The sequence below is a fragment of the Verticillium nonalfalfae genome (assembly GCF_003724135.2).
Source record: "Verticillium nonalfalfae strain VnAa140/NRRL 66861 chromosome Unknown scaffold_10, whole genome shotgun sequence".
Classification (NCBI taxonomy): Eukaryota; Fungi; Ascomycota; class Sordariomycetes; order Glomerellales; family Plectosphaerellaceae; genus Verticillium; species Verticillium nonalfalfae.
This window is the reverse complement of record NW_021167235.1, coordinates 194244-215848: the sequence shown is the minus strand read 5'-3', so window position 1 is coordinate 215848 and position 21605 is coordinate 194244. Positions and strand designations below refer to the sequence as shown.

At 58.5% G+C, this 21605-nt stretch overlaps 8 protein-coding genes across 8 annotated transcripts; 2 read left to right on the top strand and 6 right to left on the bottom strand.

Moving 5' to 3' along the window:
• Nucleotides 1-591: 591 nt before the first annotated feature.
• MAN9 (Beta-mannosidase B) lies at nucleotides 592-3150 on the top strand (the record flags this gene model as incomplete). Its single annotated transcript, XM_028634536.1, has 1 exon — nucleotides 592-3150. The coding sequence occupies one exon, from the start codon at nucleotides 592-594 to the stop codon at nucleotides 3148-3150; it is 2559 nt and encodes an 852-aa protein (XP_028498238.1).
• Nucleotides 3151-3476: 326 nt separating this feature from the next.
• On the bottom strand, nucleotides 3477-4538 carry D7B24_000274 (uncharacterized protein; the record flags this gene model as incomplete). The annotated part of the gene is made up of 1 exon (XM_028634535.1): nucleotides 3477-4538. One exon carries the CDS (start codon nucleotides 4536-4538, stop codon nucleotides 3477-3479), a length of 1062 nt encoding a protein of 353 aa, XP_028498237.1.
• Nucleotides 4539-5499: 961 nt separating this feature from the next.
• Nucleotides 5500-6885, bottom strand: D7B24_000273 (uncharacterized protein; the record flags this gene model as incomplete). Its single annotated transcript, XM_028634534.1, has 1 exon — nucleotides 5500-6885. One exon carries the CDS (start codon nucleotides 6883-6885, stop codon nucleotides 5500-5502), a length of 1386 nt encoding a protein of 461 aa, XP_028498236.1.
• Nucleotides 6886-8616: 1731 nt separating this feature from the next.
• D7B24_000272 (uncharacterized protein) lies at nucleotides 8617-9891 on the bottom strand (the record flags this gene model as incomplete). Its single annotated transcript, XM_028634533.1, has 1 exon — nucleotides 8617-9891. One exon carries the CDS (start codon nucleotides 9889-9891, stop codon nucleotides 8617-8619), a length of 1275 nt encoding a protein of 424 aa, XP_028498235.1.
• A 3488-nt stretch (nucleotides 9892-13379) lies between these two features.
• Nucleotides 13380-15544, bottom strand: D7B24_000271 (uncharacterized protein; the record flags this gene model as incomplete). Its single annotated transcript, XM_028634532.1, has 3 exons — nucleotides 13380-13382; nucleotides 13450-15110; nucleotides 15166-15544. 3 exons carry the CDS (start codon nucleotides 15542-15544, stop codon nucleotides 13380-13382), a joined length of 2043 nt encoding a protein of 680 aa, XP_028498234.1.
• A 1900-nt stretch (nucleotides 15545-17444) lies between these two features.
• Nucleotides 17445-17930, bottom strand: SMG1 (Serine/threonine-protein kinase smg1; the record flags this gene model as incomplete). The annotated part of the gene is made up of 4 exons (XM_028634531.1): nucleotides 17445-17525; nucleotides 17578-17652; nucleotides 17705-17776; nucleotides 17901-17930. The coding sequence occupies 4 exons, from the start codon at nucleotides 17928-17930 to the stop codon at nucleotides 17445-17447; spliced, it is 258 nt and encodes an 85-aa protein (XP_028498233.1).
• Nucleotides 17931-18189: 259 nt separating this feature from the next.
• Nucleotides 18190-19696, top strand: D7B24_000269 (uncharacterized protein; the record flags this gene model as incomplete). The annotated part of the gene is made up of 2 exons (XM_028634530.1): nucleotides 18190-18301; nucleotides 18381-19696. The coding sequence occupies 2 exons, from the start codon at nucleotides 18190-18192 to the stop codon at nucleotides 19694-19696; spliced, it is 1428 nt and encodes a 475-aa protein (XP_028498232.1).
• A 307-nt stretch (nucleotides 19697-20003) lies between these two features.
• D7B24_000268 (uncharacterized protein) lies at nucleotides 20004-21560 on the bottom strand (the record flags this gene model as incomplete). Its single annotated transcript, XM_028634529.1, has 3 exons — nucleotides 20004-20612; nucleotides 20665-21311; nucleotides 21428-21560. The coding sequence occupies 3 exons, from the start codon at nucleotides 21558-21560 to the stop codon at nucleotides 20004-20006; spliced, it is 1389 nt and encodes a 462-aa protein (XP_028498231.1).
• Nucleotides 21561-21605: the final 45 nt, after the last annotated feature.

Sequence of the window (21605 nt, the reverse complement as noted above, 5' to 3'; positions counted from 1 at the left end):
CTGACAGATTCCAGCCCCCAAACCCCAATTGAAGCATCAACCAACGCCTCGCACGTGGAGGGCGATCCCTGCAGCTGGACCCCGACACGCTGCGTCCCGGTGGAGCTGGTGGCCTTTTGGAGCGACGTCTTTCGAGATGCATCTCGGCGGATGTCGTCCCGTTGAGCAGACGGAATAGCTCGTTCGGCAGAGGCGCGCACTGATGTCTGAGTGGGTATTTCAGGGCACGTCGATATATATTGCGTCCCCTTCTGTCGCTGAGCAATGGTTGATGGCCAGTTGGACGAACCAATTCAGATTTCCTGCCGCTCTTCCTCCCTTGTACATTTCCTCTCACGGGCATCTTGTCCCCCCTCTGCCCCTCTTTCCGTCATCACGCAGGAGCTGCCCGCCGACCCCTCACTGCTGCTTCCCCCTGTTTCCCCTCTCAGCTATTTTAGCCAGGAACATCACTTGGGGTAGCTTCCCTTCTTGTGACTGCCTACCTTACAACTCGCCGACCTTTAGAGCACGATAACCTCGACCTTGAACTCGACCTCAAGTTTCCTTGACGGTCCTCTACCTGTCATGCTCATCTTGCTGCCACGCAACATGGCACGCAACGTCATCCCCGTCGATAAGGATTGGCAGTTCCGCCAGGCCGACAAAGACGACTCCGAGTTCCTTTCCGTCAGCCAATTCCCCACCAATGTTCACCTCGACCTCATCGCCCATAAGATCATCCCCGACCCATTCATCGGCAAGAATGAGCTTGATGTCCAATGGATCGGCGAGGCCCAATGGCTCTACCGCACAAGTTTCGCGTCCCCGAAGCTCAGCGCCGGCCAAAAAGCCGTCCTCGCCTTTGATGGCCTCGACACCTTTGCCACCGTCAAGCTGAATGGGTCTACTATTCTCGAAACGGACAACATGTTCATCCCTGAGCGCGTCGACGTCACTGACAAGCTCAACGCCGAGGGCAACAATGAGCTCCAGATTCACTTTGACAGCGCGTACCTGCGTGGCTGGAAGCGCGTCGAGGAGCACCCGGATCACAAGTGGGGGTGCTGGAACGGTGACAACTCGAGGCTCGCCGTTCGCAAAGCCCAGTACCACTGGGGCTGGGACTGGGGCCCGACGCTCCTGACGTGTGGCCCCTGGAGGCCCATCAACCTAGAGATTTACGATTCGCGCATCGTCGACCTTCATTTTGACCAGACCATTGACGACTCGTACAAGTCGGCCACGCTCGTGGTTCATGCAAAGACCGAGGGCAAGGCCTCCAAGATCCGCTTCGAAGTGTCTCTGGACGGCAGCTCGGTGGCCTCTCAGCTCGTCGACGCCTCTGAGACCGCTGATGCCAAGGCCACCTTTGAGATCAACGAGCCGGCCTTGTGGTACCCTGTCCGCTACGGCAAGCAGCCCCTCTACACTGTCAAGGCCACACTTGTCGACGGCCAAGACGAGGTTGACCACGTCACCAAGAATATTGGTATTCGCAAGGTCGAGCTGGTGCAGGACCCTCTGAAGGAGCAGCCTGGCACGTCCTTCTTCTTCCGCATCAACGGCATTTCCGTCTTCTGCGGTGGCAGCAACTGGATTCCTGCCGACAACTTCATTCCCCGTATCTCCAAGGAGCGCTACCGTGCCTGGATGAAGCTCCTGGCCGACGGCAACCAGTTCATGGTGCGTGTCTGGGGCGGAGGTATCTATGAGGAGCAGGCCTTTTACGATGTCTGCGACGAGCTCGGCATTCTCGTCTGGCATGACTTCATGTTTGGCTGTGGAAACTACCCCGCCTGGCCCGCGCTGCTCGACTCGATCAAGCGTGAGGCTGAAGAGAACGTCAAGCTGCTGCGTCACCATCCTTCGATCGTCATCTGGGCGGGCAACAACGAAGACTACCAGTTCGCCGAGTCGGAGAACCTGACATATGACATCAACGACAAGGACCCCGATAGCTGGCTCAAGACGGACTTTCCCGCCCGTTACATCTACGAAAAGGTTCTTGCCGACGTCTGCGCCAGTCTCATTCCTGACACATTCTACCACTTTGGCAGCCCCTGGAGCGGCGCTGACACGCGCGACCCCACCGTTGGTGACCTGCACCAGTGGAACGTCTGGCACGGCACGCAGGAGAAGTATCAAAACTTTGACAAGCTCGTCGGCCGCTTCGTTTCCGAATTCGGCATGGAGGCCTTCCCTTCGGTCAAGACGATCGACGCTTTCTTGCCCAAGGGCCGCGACGACCCCGACCGTTACCCGCAGTCGTCCACAATCGACTTCCACAACAAGGCCGACGGCCACGAGCGCCGCATCGCCCTCTACCTCGTGGAGAACTTCCGCTACGCCCCCGATCCTCTTGAGCACTTTGTGTACTGCACGCAGCTGATGCAGGCCGAGTGTCTCGCGTCGGCCTACCGGCTGTGGAAGCGAGAGTGGCGAGGACCGGGCCGCGAGTACTGCGGCGGCGCGCTCGTATGGCAGATCAACGACTGCTGGCCCGTCACATCGTGGGCCATCTGCGACTACTATCTCCGGCCGAAGCATGCCTACTACACGGTCAAGCGAGAGATGGCGCCGCTGTCGATCGGCATTACGCGTCGCGAGCACAAGCACCCCAAGGACAAGTACACGCGGGTCAACATTGACACAAAGACCAAGATTGAGGTCTGGGGCTCGAATCTGCAGCTCGAGGACCTGACTGTCGATGTCATCGTCAAGGGGTGGGACGTCGAGACGGCCGAGGAGACGTACAACGAGAAGGCCAAGGAGGGGCTCGTGCTGCCGAAGAACGCGTCGACCGAGATTACCGACTTTGAGGTGCCCGTGCGGCACAAGGGGGAGGAGGGCCGCATCGTTGTGGCGGCGTACCTCGTCGACGGGGAGGGCAAGCAGCTGGCGAGGTACGTCAACTGGCCGGAGCCGCTCAAGTATCTGCACCTGCAGAAGCCCAAGCAGCTCGTGGCCAAGCTGGCGAGGGACAACACGGTCGTCGAAGTCAGCGCCGAGGTGCCGATCAAGGGCCTGGCGCTCGAGTGCGAAGACGACGACGTCGTCTTTGGCGACAACCTCGTCGACATTGTCCCCGGTGAAGTTGTCGTCATTCCCGTGACGGGGGCCAAGGCGGACACGAAAATTGAGACGCGGTACCTGGGCATGCTGGACTGAGGCTGGTGCGGGGGTGTGAGACCTAGATGATACTCCATACGAATAGACGATATGCATCATGATGACCGGGAGATGCGTGAGGATCACGAACACAACACAAAGAAGGCACGTTGTCGTAGCCAATGTAGATGAAACGTACTTTTCAGGGATATCGCTATTGTAAACAAGAGTCCAGTCATCATGCCCAACCATCATGCCCAACCATCATGCTCAGTCGCCAGATACCATGCCACGCAAAACCTCGAATCCAGTATACAACGCCTCGCCGCTGCCGACGCTTTTCGTCCAACCCAGCATCTCTCTACCCATCGCCTGTTGCCCTCCGCTCACTGCTCGTTGGGGCCCTTGATGAGGACCTTGATGACCTGGCCCTGCTTGACCTTCTTGAAGGCGTCCTCGGCCTCCTGGAAGGACACGACCTCGGAGATGAGCTTCTTGACGTTGACGCTGCCGTTGGCGACGAGGTCGATGGCGAGCTTGTAGTCGCCGGGCCCGTAGCGGAAGCTGCCCTTGGCGGTGACCTCCTTGAGGCACAGGGCCATGATGGGGAAGTTGATGTCGGCCTTGCCCATGCCGCCCTGGACGTAGGTGCCGCCCATGCGCACCGTGTGCAGGCTCGTCTGGATGCTGGGCTCGGCGCCGCTGGCGTCAATGACAACGTCGGCGCCCTTGCCAAGGCCGCACTGGGCCTTGAGGGCCGCGGCGTTCTCCTCGGCCGGCAGGCGCTGCGAGAGGTAGGTGTGGGTGCTGGCGAGGTCGCGGGCCATGTCGAGCTTGGACTGGACAATGTCGACCGAGACGACCTTGGTGGCGCCAAAGGCGCGCGAGACGGCGGCGCAGAGGAGACCGACGGGGCCGGCGCCCATGACGACGACGGAGGCGCCGGGCGTGACGGCGGCCTGGCGTGTGATGTGGACGGCGACGGCGAGGGGCTCGATGAGGGCGCCCTCCTGCAGGGACACGTTCTCGGGCAGCTTGTAGCAAAAGTCGGCGGGGGCGGCCCAGAAGCCGGTCAGGGTGCCGTGGTAGGGGGGCGTCGCGGCGAAGACCATCTCGTGGCAGAGGTTGTAGTTGCCGGCGAGGCAGTCGGCGCAGCGGCGGCACGGGTAGCCGGGCTCGAGGGCCACGCGGTCGCCCTTGACGAGCGTCTTGACGGCCGAGCCGACCTCGACAATGGTACCGGCAGACTCGTGGCCGAGCACCATGGGATCCTTGACGACAAAGTGGCCAATGGCACCGTGGTCGTAGTAGTGGACGTCGGAGCCGCAGATGCCCGTGTAGTTGACGGCGACGAGGACATCGTGTTCCGACGTGATCTTGGGCACCTCGCGCTCCTCGAAGGAGACGTCGTGGACCTTGTTGAGGACGAAGGAGAGGTTGGAAGACATGGCCGGTGGCGTTTGGGATTTCGGAAGAGGTGAGGAATGGTTTTGTTGTTTGGAGCTGTGACGAGCTGGAGAGGATGGATTTGGGTATCAGGTATAGAATCAATTGGTTAGAAGAAACAGGAAGAAGAGAGAGAGAGAGGGGGAAAAAAGGAAAGAAGAGACAAGAGGAAGGGGGTTATGAAAAAAGGTTGAGGTCACGATGAGGGGATGGAGGGGTAGGTAGGTAGGTCACTAGCAAGAACGAGGTGCCCCTCATCCTTCCTCGTCTCGACCACATGCGCCTGCTTCTGAACCTGCCCCCTTCTCAACATGGACCCTTCCAGCCCTCGAACCAAAGCCTCTCCACTCTCGAGCAAGCGACCAAATGAGATGTTTTCAGTACCGGCCGGTAGAAAAGAAGACAGAAGAAAGAGAAAAACCCCGAGACCTCCCTCACTGATGGACGGCTCCCTACAACTAAAGCGCGTCCCCCTCGTGACGGCGGAGAATGCTGCTATTCGGGGGCCCTGACGTCGGTGGGGTACAGTCGTTTCCCGTTGCCAGCATAGCGCAGGCGCTGGAGCTGCCCCTGTGGTGAACCCCCAAGGACCCACTGGAGGTTCCGCTCCCTGAGGGCGCCACAGCGCCGGGACGACCTTCTGTGCGCCGCTAATGGCCCGCCTATTCTCTTTCTTATTCTTTTTAGCCGGTTTCTTTACCCGCGCCAATGGGCGCTCGCCGTGGTCGGGGGACGCGGGTCTCCACGGCGGAGTGTCGCCCGGCGCGGGAGAAAGATTAATAGCATGTTGGCGGGGGGCCATGCGCTTGTCATTTTGCCATGGCGCGGCAGTATCACGTTGCGCCTTGAGAAACTCAGCCGAAATAGTTGACAATATTTCATCCCGAAATGGGTGACAATGCCTCATCTTGGGGCCCACAGACCTGGCCACGATATCTGAGCATCGGAGGCTCGGGCAGGTCATCATGAGGCCTCTCCATGCCGCGCGCCCGCGACCCTCCGTCCTCGGACATAGACGTGCGCCATGTTCCGATCGTCGCCCGTCATGACAAACTTTTCAAAGAGCCTCCGGAGCCCGTCGTCGTCCTCGCGCGGCGTCATGGCCGACCGCAGCCCGCTCGTCGTCGCCACCCACGACGCGTCAAACTGCTTGCCCACGGCGAAGCTGCCGACGTGGTGCTCGAGGCAGAGCACGCGCGCGCCGCCGAGCGTCGCCAGGTAGAAGACCTCGTCGAGCGTGAGCGCCTCGTCGGCGGCGTCCGTGACCTCGCGCGCGTTGGACGCAATGACGGCCTGGCGCATGACGGCGAGCATCTGCCACGCCCAGCCGCCGCCGCTGTCGGTGCCGAGGCCGACCTTGACGCCGCGCCGCAGCAGGTCCCGCACGGGCGCCACCATGAACCCGCCGCCGACCGTCATGTTGGCGATCGGGCAGTGGGCGACGCCGCACCCGAGCGCCAGCAGCCTCTCCTTGTCGTAGTCGGTCATGACGGTGCAGTGCGCGAGGATCGAGCGCGGGCCCAGCAGCCCGAAGTGCTCGTAGAGGTCCGCCTCGCTGCGTGCCGCGAGGTCCGGAAACAGGGCGCGCGTGGCATCGACCTCCTGTTGCGCCTCGTTAAAGTGCGTCTGCATGGCGAGCGACGCGTCGGCGCGCATCATGTCGCCGAGGCCCGTGAGCAGCTCGGCCGTGCAGCAGATGGCGAAGCGCGGCGTCAGCACGGGCTTGACGAGGGCGTGCTCGGGGTCGCCGCAGCCGGGCAGGGCGCGGATGTGGGCGATGCAGTCGCGCGTCTCCTGCAGCGATACGGCGGCGCTCGGCTCGGCGAGGTAGTCCGGGGCGTTGCGGTCCATGTTGCACTTGCCGACGAGGGCGCGCTGACCCTTTTCGGCGCACATGTCGGCGAGGATGCGCGTCGCTTCGGCGTGGCGCGAGCTGTAGTAGGCGGCCGTCGTGATGCCCTGGCGCAGAAAGTCGGCGACGGTATCCTCGTAGGTGGCGCGCGCGTAGGCGGCATCGGCGAACCGCGCCTCGAAGGGAAACGTCACCTGGTCGAGCCAGTCGAGGATGTGCAGCCCTTGGCCGATGCCGCGCATGGGCCACTGCGGTGCGTGGTTGTGCGTGTCGATGAAGCCGGGGATCAGGAACTCACCAGGGCCCAGGTGGTGGACTCGGGCGCCCTCGGGCACGGCAGGTATCGGCGTGTCATCGTCCTCGCTCTTCTTGAAGGCCGTGATGGTGCCGCTGGCATCAATGACGAGGGTTGCATTCTCGAGTATCTCCAGCTCTTCGAGGCTACGAGAGTGTATGATGGGGCCGTGAAAGACCAGCGGCGTCACGGTGGAGGTCATGGCGAGGGTGTGTGTGTGTGTGTGTGTGTGTGTGCCAAATGACCGTATGTGGATTCGACCCGTGATTGCGTCTGATAGCCTTAGCATGAAGCAGATGGGATCAATGTTCAGTTGACAAACAGAACAGCAGTCGAGATAGTTCGTCTGTTCCCTTCCCTACCTACCTTAGGTATCTAGTAAGGTAGGTATACGAGCCCCTCACCTCGGGACAGTAGGTGAGACAAATGCATGCTAACGAGAAGGCACGACTGGGCCGGGCGACTTCCCCGCCTTATCTGCGGGGCCCAACATTGTGCACCTTCATCCACCTTCGTCTAGGTAGGTAGGTACCTAGGCAGGTAGGTAGGAAGGCAAGGTAGGTGGTACCTGACTGGGACCGCCAATTGCCGGCGGCCAGTCGACATCACACGAGGAGCAGGTGCGAGGGAATCACCAGCATGGCAGTCGCATTCTTCGGATGGTACCACTGCGCACTGAACATTTGCAGTCTGCATACCATAAACCACTCTGCTGGAGGTACCTGGGGACTCTGCTGCTGCATGACCACCACTACCGATCACCGCAAGAACCTTTGTGTCGCCTACCGTCTATATACCCTCCCTGGTCGCGCCATCACACCGGTCATGTTCTGTCTTGCATGGTTGCACAGTGGCGACGGTGTTGTCTGCATGCTGGACGTCGTCGGCCCAGGCATGGCGAGGAGTACCGCCAGCAGGTACACGGAGAGTACTCGGCTATTGGCAAGTGACCAGAGACCTTCAGAATGATTCTTTTCCTCTTTTTGTTAAGGGGGGGGGGGGGGGGGGATAAAATGAGTTCTATCAGATGAACCTGTGACCCACCGTGTTCTAAGGAGAGCAAAGCCGCTCATCGAAGAGACGATTCCATGGCAAGTGATGACCTCTTGGACATGTTTCGGCGCAGCCTGGTTACGCCGAATCCAAAGTGGTCGTAGATCTGAACATGAAAGACGAGTCTACCAGGACAGGACCAGCCATGGTGCCGCAGCTTTACGATCGGGTACGTCGTGCCACCTTGGAACTTGAATGAGTCGCTTCAGATGCAGATGCTGGAGAGCATAGCAGCCAGTCTATGGCTCTGAAAAGGCTGCGTAAACGACATGCGGGACATGAAGGACATCTAGACTCGTGTTGTAGATCGTATGAGTATTCGCATCTCGATCGAAAACTCTAGACTCGCCTGTTACGTTCCTGGAATTGAGCCGGCAGACGCGTGCCATTGTCCTCTCGTGATCATAATCCCGTTCTTGACCAATAATCCCGTACTTGAAACCTGTTCAGCATGGAAATCACTCTGGAGAACGCCGTACATGCTAAAGCGTAAGACATATTGTCAGGGCAAGGGATTGTCGCCCGAAGCTCAGCGGGGGATATTTCAAGGCTGGACAGGAAGACAAGACAAGTGCAGGCACAACCCACACTGGCCATTCAATATCCAGGCTGAGAAAAGAATGTGGAAATCTTCACGTGGAATAATGTCACCATGAACAGGTGACTGCTTTGTATTGAGTAGGTGGTCTCACAATCTGTCCAGTCCACCAACGAAGACACCGTCTCCTGCAAAACCACAGCGGCCGAAACCTGGATATCCCAGCAATAACATGATCCCTTTTATACGCCGCGCTCAAGCCCATGCCCTTTTCCCTCCCTCCAATGTTCGCCGCCCAGGAAACCCCCCGACAAAGCAACGTTCCGCAGGCAGAAAGACCCGCTAGTGCTTGAACTCCGGGTCGCCCGTCGTGAACCACTCGTAGTGCACCCTCGTCTCGTCGACGCCCTGCGCGACGAGGTAGGCCGACGTCTCGGCCATGAAGGCCTCGGACCCGCAAATGTAGTACTCGGCGCCGCCGTGCTCGAGGTGCAGCTGCCCGCGGTCCATGACGGCGAGGTCGAGGCGCACGCCGTACTCGTCGCCGGGGGCGCGCGTCTGGCACGAGTCGGCGTCGGCGACCTTGCTGCGGAAGAACTTGGTGGCGAAGCGGTCGCGCGACGCGGCGACGCGGCGCACGTGGGCCTCAAAGGGGGCGGCGCCGTGCGCCGAGCAGTGGACCCAGCTGATGGGGCGGACGGCCTGGCGCTCGACGACCGTGTTGAGGATGGCGGCCAGCGGCGCGGCGCCGACGCCGGCCGAGATGAGCACGAGGGGCAGCGTCGACGACGCGTCCGTGTCGAGGTGGAAGTCGCCCACCGGGTGCGACAGCTCGACCGTGTCGCCGGCCTGCTTGTCGTCGATGAGCAGGTTCGACACGGCGCCCGGGTGCAGCCGCAGCGCCTCGGCGCCCTTGCCCACCTGCGTGCCCGCGTCGCGCTTGATCGTCAGCCGGTAGTGGTCCGGCCGCGGCGCCTCGGAGAGCGAGTACTGCCGCATCTGCTGGTGCTGGATCGCTGGCACGGGCACGCGCAGCGTGACGTACTGGCCCGGCAGAAACGCCGGCAGCCGTCGGCCGTCGACGGGGACGAGGTAGAATGAGTAGATGTCGTCCGTCTCGGCGACCTTGCGCTCGATGCGGAACTTGCGGAACGCCGTCGGGCCCCAGCCCGCGCCGAGCTCGAAGTCCCTATATAGCTGCGCCTCGCGTCCGATGAGCATCTTGGCGAGCAGGGAGTACGCCTTGTGCCACGCCTGCTGCACCTCCGGCGTCCATGTCGGGCCGAGTATCTGTCCAAAGGCTTCGAGCAGGTACTTGCCGACAATGTCGTAGTGTTCGGGCCGGATGTTGAGGGAGCAGTGCTTGTTGCACAGGCGTTCGAGACGGGGGATGAGCTCGGCTGTGTGGTTGAGGTTGGCGGCAAAGGCCAGGATGACAGACGTCAGGGCACGCGGTTGCCGGCCGTTGGCCTGGTTGGCTGTGTTGAACATGTCATGCAGCTCCGGATGGGCGCGCAACATGTTGGCGTAGAAGAGGCTTGTGATGGTCTCGCCGTGCTCGCGCAGGGCGGGGATCGAGCCCCGCACGAGAACCGACTGCTTGTACGTGAGAGCCATGACGGGACAAAGCACGTCAGGGGGGGGGGGGCAAGTCTCGGTGATCAGGGTCTCTTTCCTCGGCGAGGGTGGAGGATGAGGACGTGCCGTCGGATATTCAGCGCCAAGGAGTATATGGCAATGGTGATCGCTCGTGCAAGGGGTTGGTAACAGTCGATATTCAGATCCCGTGGGTGGGCAGGAGGTCTCAAAAGATTCCTGGATCGTCCGTTGAGGCTTCGATAATGATACTCTGCACCTTGCCCATCTCAGATGGCCCGGGGAAGGGCAGGGCAGGGCATGACTTAGATATAGCACCCTTCCCACTCCATCTGGGCGGAGAACTTTCTCCACGCAACGACCATAGGAAGAGGTTTTTTTTTTCTCATCATCTAGTTCTCCTCGTTCCCGTTCTTCCATGGGGCTCTGATCCCGGACCCTCCTCGTGGCTTACTCGTGGCCTGGTTGTCTCACCGCCGCCTACAGGCACTACCCATTGACGGCGTTGACGATATCGTATGATGTTGGCTTCTGTCGGATATACTGGTGTTTATTGTAGACACGACTTGACCCGCACTACGTCCCTTGCAACGGCCACGATCTGACAGGCAAGACAAGCGGCCAGCCAATGACAGACGTGGCGTGGTCGAGTGTAACAGAGGGAAGCGCCCAGAGCACCCCTCCCCTGGACAGAAGCATTCCTGTCACAAGTGACACGTCAAAACGAAATTCTGCCTCCCCGTCGCTTCTCTGGTGGGGGCTACGAGGGGGGGGGGCAAGGGGGGCCGAAGGGGATCAGGGGGAAGCTCAGGGTAACTGTTTGCGGAGTGGGGTGTCAAGTCAAGACGGGAGAGACCGAGACCCTTGAAACCAAACTAGGTCGTGTAATAATGTCGCTTTTGGCCAGCAAAGTTTGACTTGGAGATGTTTCGTCCACATTTCGTGAGAGCCGATGAAGCCGGACTGTGATAGCCTTCTCAGGTTGAAACTTCGTCGTTCTCTATTCCCTTGCATGATTCCACGCGTCCTTGGTCAATTGGAAGTGGACATCGAGATGACCGAAGCAGATGACCACGTCGAGTTGCCCTTTCAATGCGAGTACGGGACGGTCATGAGACGCCGAGAAGGCCGACAAGAATGATGGAGATCCAGGCGTGGGGTGGTCACGGCCATGGGCAGCCGTGGCAGAGGAGGGTTCGTTTCGAGGCTTGTGCTTCGCTTGTCGATCCCTCTTCTTGGAAGCAAAGGGGGGGGGGAAAAACCACGCCACTCTGGCGCAGGGCTGGACCTAGATCAAAATGGAACATCGTATGATGGACGCACAATTCCGCCAAGCAGTCGCGAAATGACATCAGGGTTGGTCGGTGCCCAGAACCACACTTGGCAGCCTTGGTGTGGGAGGCACAGGCGATGGTAGAATCTTCTGTTGTCGAGCTGGAACTCTGAAAAGCGACATGGCCATCTGCTGCATCTATCTCGATCAATGTAGCAAAACCTTACCTTGATGCCATCTGAAGCGCGGCACAAAGTAAATCGCAGTGGAGATCTCCGTGTTGAATCATCACTGTCGTCATTGGTCATAAGCGATCGGACCGTGTACTCTGGGGTGAGACAAGAGAGAAGGCTGAACACGTGTTTCTGGTGAGCTTGGCCAAGGTGTTCACGCTCTGGTGAGGTGAGCTTGACCAAGGTACTGAGGTACGCAGGGCTGTCAAGTGTCGTCCAGCAATAAGGGCTCAAGTGCCCGGCAGTACGGGTCCATTGGTCCCTGGATCAAAGTACCATGTACATGTAGCACACCTCGGACGCTCCATCTCGCGCACTGCTTGTGGCTTCCGCCTCATAAGCCACAACGAGCCACAGGCCGAAAGGCTGGTTCTAGCGTGCTGGCGCCTCGACCAGGTCAACGTCTTTCATTTTGGTCCACCACAAACGAAATGGTCTGTTCTTGGGCTCGCCAACTTTCTGCTTTTCTGCCCTAGCAGTGGACCGAACGAAGTACGCCTCCTCGTCTGTCCGTCACCACGGTCCGATCTCCACCTCAAACATCAGCCCATGGTGGCCCCTGTGACCGGGGCAGCCCGCGCCGTTGTGGACCAGGAGCCGCAGGTACCCTTGTCTTTCTTGAAGACTCGGTGTTGCTGAAGATTCGATCGGCCACCGCTGAGCACCATTGATGGTCTGCTCACAATCCCCGATATCTGCACGCCATATGACGGAATCTCGGTTGTGATATCTGACACCTTGAGACCATCTAGACCTCGCCCGTTGGCCACCGTGAGCAACCCCACGCGTTCGTCAGCCCGTGAAATTGTTTATCAGTCTCGCCTGTCAGTATCCCGATACCATTTCCGCCTCTTATTGTGCCGCCAAAAAGCATGGCAAGCGGTACAAAACATGGTAAAGTGCCAAGTCGTGCGCTGTACCAGTCAGCAGCAACTCGTTTCCTGCAGTGACCCAGAACTGGGCTTCTTACTTGGAAATGTTCACCCCCTGACCCTGGCCTAGAGCGACGTACCTTGAAACATTGACTACTTGTCAGATCTCCTCGGACGCAGACTCTCCCGAACTCCGCCTCCAGACGCGGACTATCCGGAAACCACGATGCTTCTTCATTTCCACCAACTGACGAAAATCAGGGCTGCCGGCAAGCCGATCTCTTCCGTGCAGTGAGGGTCTTCCGTCTATGTGGCGACCATGTCGTGTTGCTGGATAGCCCCGGCTGTTCCCGGTTCGCCCACGCGGGCGTCGGGATTTGGCCCGTGACTGAACATTCTTATTCCTTGCTAGCAACGGCTGGCCAGTATTGACGACAATCGAGATCGATATTGAGAGCTGCTCCTTTCTTCTTGCTCATAATACTTGAGATTGATTCCTTCTACCGGCAACGCTACCAAGCCGTATTCTTCATATTTCTGTTCAACCTATTCCCATTGATTTTCACGTTGTCGGCATTGCGATTCTCTGTGATTACCAGCCATGCGGCAGCAATCGAAAACCCTATGACAAGCGGGCCATGAGCTGATAACCTCGTCACGAGACACTACATTTCCCCAAGACCTCTTCTGCACAGACATGCATCATAAGTAGGCATGCTTGGTTATCCTAACTGCGGGCCCTGGACCGAGCGACCGGAGGTATGCCGACACATCTTCCCTTCACAACCGAGCATCTGGCCTACCATGTAACCCTTCTCACCCGCAAGTCCATGGCGTCAACTCCCGGATGACGATCATGCAACCATGCGGCACCGAAAAGCCCCACCCTCCGGCACCTCGTGGGGTGATCGTCATCCCACAACCGAGACAACGCGCCGGGGCAACTGCCGGTCCGCATTGCAGCATGGGGCCACCGCACATGGAAAGCTCGTGTCATGAGGGTTATCACAATAGGTGTGACTGCAAATGTTCCGATTGGTTTCTGCAATCTGCAGCGGCTGCACACTTGCTGCTTCTTCCCTCACACCCGTAACGTTTTCCTGTCGCCCCTCCCAAGACTCCCAAACGCTCTTACTACAGGAAGGTTAGTCTCAGCAATACACAGATCTTGCGAGAGGGCGGAGGGGGGTCATGTACTCACAACATCAATCCATCGCGCCATCCACTTATCGACCGTCGCTCGAGCCTCGTCCACGAGCCCCAGCTCAAGCAGCAGCTGCACACCGCCCCGGATCCCCGACTCGAGAGCCGAAGACACCCAAGCGTGCGTGATGGACGTGTGCTCGCCGACGAATATCAAGTTGCTGTGCGTCTTGTGGTACTCGGGTATCCACAGCTGGTGCTGGCCGACCGTCGGGCTCCCCCAGGCGCCCACGGCCAGGGGGTCGAGCTGCCAGCACCGGCGGTTGTAGTTGCCCGTATACAGCGCGCGGACCGCCTCGCCGTGTATCTCGACTGTGGCGTCAAGGACATACTGCACGTGCTCGGCCTCGCTACGTCCGAGCCACGAGGCGCCGACGTCGCCGGACACGTAGCTCGCGAGGATCGATGCCGGGCCCGTGCCGTTGACGTTGTAGCTGGGGTAGCAGACGTTCCCGACGGTGGGTATATCCGTCGACGTGCTGCAGCTGCCGATGATGGGGTTGGCGTAGTGCTCCCAGAAACGCTCGCTAAACTCGAGCGCCACTTTGCATGCGCCATAGTACTTCATGCTGTTGATCGCCGAGGACAGCACGGGGTTGAGAGGCGGCAGTCGCCAGCTGCGGACGACGGTGAAGGGGGCCGAAATGATGGCATAATCGTAGCTGGCGCTCTGGAGGGTTTGCGAAGTTTGGTCGTCGCGCCACTGGAGCTTGACGCGGTCCGAGGTCGGTTCGTAGCTGACACGCTCGATGCGGCGGTCCATGACCGTGACGTCGTCTACCAATGGGCGGAATGCCGCAGGCAGCCGGCTCAGACCACCGTCGACAGTCTTCCATGTGCCGTAGACGAAGTAGAAACCGTTGTATATGGATGCCCAGAAGGACTCGTAAGACGTGCGGCCGATGGCGCTGGCGTCAGCAAGGGAGCCGCCGAGGTGGTTGACCATGAAGGCGAACTCAGACCAGACATCACCGCCTAAGCCCTTGAGCCCATTCTTAATCCACTCGGAGTGCGCTTTGAAAATATTCTTCGCAATGAGGTCGTTGAACTCAGGTCCTGGTAGGTATTCTGCGAGGTCAGCCTGAAGTCCTTTGGCCGAATCCGAAAGTTCAACCGGTACAGGGCCGAGCGAGGAGTTAAGACCAATCTCATTGATAGTCGGAGGCAGCCCACTGGGCATTCTGACGCTGTTCCTGTAGTCCAAGCCGTTTCGATCGCTTTGGATCCATTTGATAAAGTTGACCGACAAGCTAGCATCATGGCCGTTGAGTTTGTTCAACTCTTCAGCGAGCTGGTAGACGATCTGCTGGTCGCTAATGTTGAAAGTCTTGTTCGATGAAGGATCCGTGTATGTATCCGGAATGCGCATCGGACCCATCTCCTGATAGGAATAGTCAAACGGACCACCCGACAGATACTCTGTGCGGACGCGACCCCCAAGTCGCTTGCCACCCTCGATGATGGTGAGGTTGGTCAGTCCAGCTTGGGAGAGAACCAGCCAGGTCATGAGGCCAGACATGCCAGCGCCGACAATGGCAATCTCCTTGGCTTTGGCCTTTTCGACATCAACAGGTCCAGGCTGCTGCTGCTCCAGAAGCTTGACGCCTTCGAACCATGCGCCGACATGGTCGAATCCGGTTCCGTTCATTTTGATGCTGTCTGCAGAATCCATGAGCATACGGCTGTCGAAAGAGTGTCTCGTGGATGGACTCACCTGGGCCTCGCTTCTGAATCCTTCGTTTCCAGTGATGGTGCAGTACCTGTGGCTCGCTGCGGCCGACGAGCCTCCCCTTTCGGTCCCAAGCTGACAGACAACCATTTGATTCGGCATTCTCCGGAATTATCCACACGAGGCGCTGGCCGTGTTGTGCTTCAACCTTGGCAACGGTGTGGTGGCTATCTCGCAGTGTGCTGGATGAGCAGCTGCCATAGGCAAAGTCAATAGGACCGTCAACTGCCCGTTCAAGCCGCAGATGGACATTGGCAGCACGAGATTTGATCTCGGCCCGCGTTTCGAGCTTCAGCGGAAGGTTGGAAGGTAACGATGTCGCTACGGCGACACCCAGAACAAGAGGAGAGAGCCAAATCTTCATGTTGAAGGATATTGGGTACGACGGACGTTTGTTAGACCTCGGCTGCGGGGATCAACCGTCGGCGATAGAAGAATATATGATGTCTTCTTATAGAGGAAGACACAAATATTCTGCCCACGATCAGTCACCCATGTTGGAGTTCCATGCCGGCGAGGAGGTATGCCATCAGCTTGCTTATAGAAAACATGGATTCGCGAGAAAGACGTCGTTCCGCCCGCCGCGGCGCGAGGACTCGTAAGTCGACTTTGCTCATTCGTTGCACTCTTGCTGCTTCCTCCCCACGTTTGATCGCCAGAATGTGGCGGGAAGCCCAGAACGTGGGGCCGCCCCGTCGACCGTTGAAATGCATGCCCGAAGCGGAAGGTCGAGTGACGGCCCGGTTCGGCGGATGGATCCGCGGTCACCGATTATGGCGAGATTCAAAAGACCGCAGGACTAGCTGTCGACTATTGCAAGCCACGCCGAACGTGCCCTGCTGGACTCCTCCTAAACGGCCTTGTTGTACGTAAGTTTAATATTCAGGAGCGATCCTTTGGATCCTGAACACGGGTTTGATCTCAGTCAGTGGGGTAAGATGGGTTCATGGTGGACAGGAAGACTAAGCCATGCAGCCAGATAAGCATAACTTGGCATCAGCCGGATAATGCGGAGGCGATCAACGGGCCGCCATGCGCTGGTGTCGAATGTAGCAGGTAGCGAACGTGGGGAGTTGAAGCCAACCCCGAGATCAAGCTAGGCGGCCTTTTAAGGCCAAGAACAAGAGAACTGATCAGACACGTCGAGCTTCTTCCCCAAACCTAACTTCATGCGGCGAATCTTTTTCCTTTCCATAGCGCGTGGAAGCTTCCTGATATATGTCCATCTTTCAGTGCGGGAACTTAGGCCCTGTATGGTATTGGCTACCAATAGAATGAGTGACTGGTCTATTGCGCTGAAAAAGTCGTGCGGACGACGGAGTCCGGATGCCATGCTCGGCCCCGGTTGGGAGAATGGCTACTACGAAGGATTCGCACAGACGAGGGCCTGTGAAAGGCCTCAGTGGGTCCGGCGCGGGCAGGCGCCAGCCAAGGCTGTCTAGGAGTCCTCAACTGGTAAGGAATACCGGCAAAATCAAGCTGGCCACGCCTCATGTTGAGCGTCTCGTGGTCCTCAATGGTCTTGGGCAATGCGATGCTACACCACAATCTCAGGTACTGTGTCTTAGGCAGATTGGTGGACGACCAAGCAACCGGTGGGCTGGCGAGTTTTCGCATTCAAGGACTGGAATAATGTGTCTTAAAGCCGTGGTGCATGCTTCCGTCTGCTGAGGTACTCGTCTATCAGGAGGGCTGAGGATCTTCCTGTCAACCCGCATATGCGCCAAGGCCTCACGCCATAATCCACCAGCCACTCAGCAGCGTGAATCAATGAGAATTACGGTGTTGTGCTTTTAGGATACTGATGCACGTGAGACATGCTTGTGTTTGTTGATAAAGTGCCAGCTCGTGGTTTGGAGAATCATCACAGCTGTCGACATCTTGCGCGGCGTTCCCAGCCCAGTCCAGGACCATGTCATAGCAACGCCTTCATTCCGTACCGATATGACGAGCTTCATGTACCTGTCCCTCATATGGTCAAGGCCTTGTCAAGAGCACTCAAGTGTGGCGCGCCGGGTTGAAGACATTGTCGACACACGGGTTCAGCGTACTTGAGACGGAGTGAGGAGGATACGTGATTGAGATGCGCATCGCAGACATGATAGGTGGGCACTGATTAGCTCGTTCGCTCGTCCCGAATTCTGCGGTTGTCTGTGTGGCTGGTATCTGGAGATTCTTCCTTCCGTCCCTTTTCTCCTCGTTTCACAGATGTCTTTTGCCGATATAAACGCCAGTTCAAAACCCCGTGTCGTCAAATGCCGTATCTAGTGTTGCTGTTGCCTGCGGTCGTCACCACCAATGCGTTCGAGGGCCTCGAGCATGACGACAGAATTGCCACGGATGACCTGCGATTGTTAGCATTCGAAGACCATTGGGGTAACAAAGCTGAGAACCTACCACCATGCCGATCCGCACCTTCTCGCCGCCTTCCTTCTCCTCGACCGCCTCGTCCAGCACGATGTTCAGGAAGACCTAGAGGTAATCAGCTTAATGTGCGGGGTTCAGAGTGGTTGGAGGTGCATACATCGTATCCGCGAAGAACGCCGATAACCTTGCGACCGCCGTTGAGCTGCACAAACAGCCTCTTGTCGAGGTACTACATCTAGATTAGCATCGACCCCTCACACGTTGAATTGCATGCCTCTGAGGACACAGCCGCGCAGCCGCCCGTGCATCTTGAAGGCTATACCAGGATGCGTGTGATCAACGCTCTTACGTACCTTCTTGAGTTCTGGTTGAGCGGGCGCCATGTTGTCGTTCGATGTTGGCAAGGCTGACCGAACTTGCTGTTGAGAGCTGGGCCTTGCGACGCGACAAGGAGCTCAGGCTCAGGCTCAGCCTAGAGCCATGGTGGGGCGGTGATCGAGAATTCAAGATCACGTGGTCTTATCGGAACAACCGAAGGTATGATAAGCATCGATTTCCCTAGAACTGCCCGAAGCTCTGGCAAACGCCCCATCTCAGAACACATTCGACCATCACCAGTGGACGTACATCAGTTGTCTCGCCATGAGTTCTTTCGCGAAAAGGAAAGCGCGCGTCATCAAGGTTGAGGATGATGACGATGTTGCCCTCGGAGGCAGCAGCGCAACCACGACTGATCAGCAGCTCGTAAGCGAAGGTATGTCTTGCGATCCTCTGCTTCACGACCCTCCGCTAATCGGCAACGAAACGCAAAAAGACTGACGAGCTTCGCATAGAGGCCCCCGCGCCCAAATTCACGCGAAAACCATTAAGACAGTCCGGCTTGCGCAAGAGCATCAACGTGAATCAAATTGACGATGTCGACGGCGCATCCACGACGCTGGGAAAGGCAGCCACCGCACACAATGACGACGACGACGACGACGGACCGGTCGTAATTCGCCCCACCATCGGCCGCGCCGGCTCGACCAAAAAGAAGAAGCGCGCATCAACCTCTCGATTGTCCTTCGGTCCCGGTCAAGATGCTGGCGACGCCGCTTTCAGCACGCCGAAGAAGTCGTCTCTCGGCCAGCAGGCGGCCGAGAACAGCGCCATCAAGAAGCCAGGCTTCACACACCGTCTTCCCATGCGCCGCTTCAACGACGATGAAGAGGACCGGCCACGCTACAGCAAGGAGTTTCTCGACGAGCTGCAGAGCTCGACCCCCAACACACCACAGCCAATTTCCTCATTGCGCGGCACGAGTGACGACGAGATGGAATTGGACCCCTCGGAACTGGAAGGCGCGCTTATCGTCAACGAGGGCACGTACACCGAAGCCGCAGTGCCCCAGCAGACAAGCATACTCAGCAACACGGAGATTCAGGAGCGGAAGCAGCGGCGCGCGCGACTGGCGAGAGAAGAAGACTTCATCTCGCTGGACGATGAGGGCGACGACCGGACGGATGGCAAGCCATCAGAAAACACGCGTCTTGTGCCCGAAGACGAAGACCTTGGCGAAGGCTTTGACGACTTTGTCGAAGATGGCGGTTTGTCGCTGGGCAAGAAGGCAGAGCGCGAGGAGAAGGCGCGTCGACGCCGCGAGATGGCCGAGCAGATCCAGATGGCGGAAGGCAACTCGGAGGAGTCATCGGACGAGAGCGACGCCGAGCGTCGGGCGGCGTTCGAGGCGGCGCAGACGCGCAGTGGCATGGACGGCTTGAGCAAGCCGGAGAAGAGGGACCCAGCAGAAGCGCTGCTGCAGGTTCCCGCCAAAATCACTCCGTTGCCGGAGCTCGATGGCTGTCTGGAGAAGCTCAGTCTGTCGTTACGGGGGATGGAGGGTGCGTTGCGGGAAAAGCAGACTGCACTGGACAGGCTCAAGGCGGAGAGGGAGGCGATTCTAGCTAGAGAAGGAGAAGTCCAAGCTCTGCTGGATGAGGCGGGTAAAAGGTACACCTCCATCTTGGGCGGTTCGGGTCCGACGCTTGAAGCAGGACAATCGCCCGCTAGGCAGATTCAGAACGCCGGCATGAGCGAGCTTGCGGTCGAGAGGGGCCTCGAGAGCTTTGGCACAACGCCAGTTCGACGGCCTGATGTAGGTGACGAGTGATGAGATAGCTCGAACCATTGAAACAGAACCTGTGATACCCCTTCCCTACAATTTTACTTCGCCGAGCGCCATTCCAATCATGTCACGGGAATCCGATCAGTTACTTCGAATGCTAATTGCATGTCTAATGTATAAAGAAAAGCTCCATTTCAGGAGACATCCTGCCAGAACCAACGCCGCATGAGGATACATCCTATGGTACAGACTACCTTGCTCGCTTATCACTCCCTATTACGGGCACACATTTCTCCCCTCCTCACTGCCTCTCTCTCGATTTCTCCGAGCCGCCTACTTGCCTGCAAAGTGCTCACTTCGACTTGGAAACGCCAGCGCCAATGACACCAGGCAACTTCTCCTCGCCGATGCTGTAAAGCAGGCCGATGGAGAAGGTCAAAATGCCAACCATGAGGATTGTGAAGCCAGTGAACAGCCAGAAAGGCGCGCTGACATCGACCTTGCCGCACGTGGCGCCCGCCCAGTGTGTGACGGAGCCATTCTTGGGGCGGCTCGACTCACACTGGCAGTAGAAGCATGTGCCGGCATCGGAGCCGTCTTCTCTGGCGTACTTGTTCACACACTTGCCGTGGCCAGAGCAGTTGCCTGTCGAGTTTTGGCAGCTGTCGGCGGAGGCGAAGCAGGAGGGGAGATCCCGGCCGCGGACGAAGGATGCGAGAGGCATGTCGGCGGCTTCGACCTCAGTGGCAGCAGTGGTGGGGGCGGGCTCATCGGCCTCCGTCATGACTTCCTCGGCGACCTGACGACGGCGGAGGGACTGGGGCTTGGTGGACCAGGCGTTGAGAGAGGAGATACGGGAGGTCTCAGGAAGGAGGACAAGGGTGGTCTCCATCTCGCCGCTCTGCGCGAGCTTCTGGAGGCGCGAGATGTTGTCGGCAAGAGAAGCGAGGATGGTGGTGTCCTAAAGATCTGTTAGTCCATGGTGCGGCATATTGGGCTGAGAGTGAGCGCACCTTTCGGACGTCGAATACGGCGACGGAAGATTTTCCGCTCCAGCACTCCTCCTCGAAAGGGTTGATGGCGCGCACGAAATCGCAGTTGGTTGCGCCGACGCCAGCGGAGGCCATGTCACTCTTCGCCAGATTGTGGTTGGCAACGGATGACGGCGCATCGTTGACCTCGAATGCCGGGCTGGAGCCCTTCAGGGTCTTCTTTAATGTCTTGGCATCTTCGGTTGAGATACCCTCGAGCATAACAAGCAGCTGCGAGGGCTCGGAAGTGGCCTTGTTGTCGAAAAGCGGCTGAGGCGACTTGCCGAATTGGTTGATATACGAGACGGCGGTCTCGGTCGTCACGTCTTCGGGAATATCATTGAGCGAGTCGGTCCAGGCTTCGGGTGCTAGGCGCTGGAGAAGGATGAGACGTGCGATTTGCCGTGGCAAAGAGGGGGTTTCGGAGGTCGAAGCCTGCTTGGATTGCAGGATATATACGTCAGCAGGCTGCAGAGCGCTGGTGAAGCCTGCCAGGGCTGCCGCAACGCCCAGGGAGAACTTCATCTTGAATCGGTTCGGATTGAAGCTCGACGATAGTGATGGGTGGGCGGGTTGCTTCGCGGCCTTGATACTGGTACTGTCCGCGTGCTGGCTGATGGACGTGTCGACTGGAGTTGGCTGGAGCTTGCTGAAGCTTGGGTTGGTGGATGCCTGCGTTCCATGATTGCTGGGACGGTCACGTGCTGAGTCGTGCACGGTCCATACGGACTCGACCCATGCCCACCTGGGATCATGTTCCCTCTGAGACTCCGCTCCGTGTCTGCCTTCATCCTATGCAGGCAGCAGAGGGTGTGGCTACCAATGAGGCCTGGATCCATGCGTCCTCCGACATGGTGGAGAGCAGTGAAGTTCAACATATAAACATGTTTGTTCACCTCACTGTTTTGGTCGCTGGTCAGATA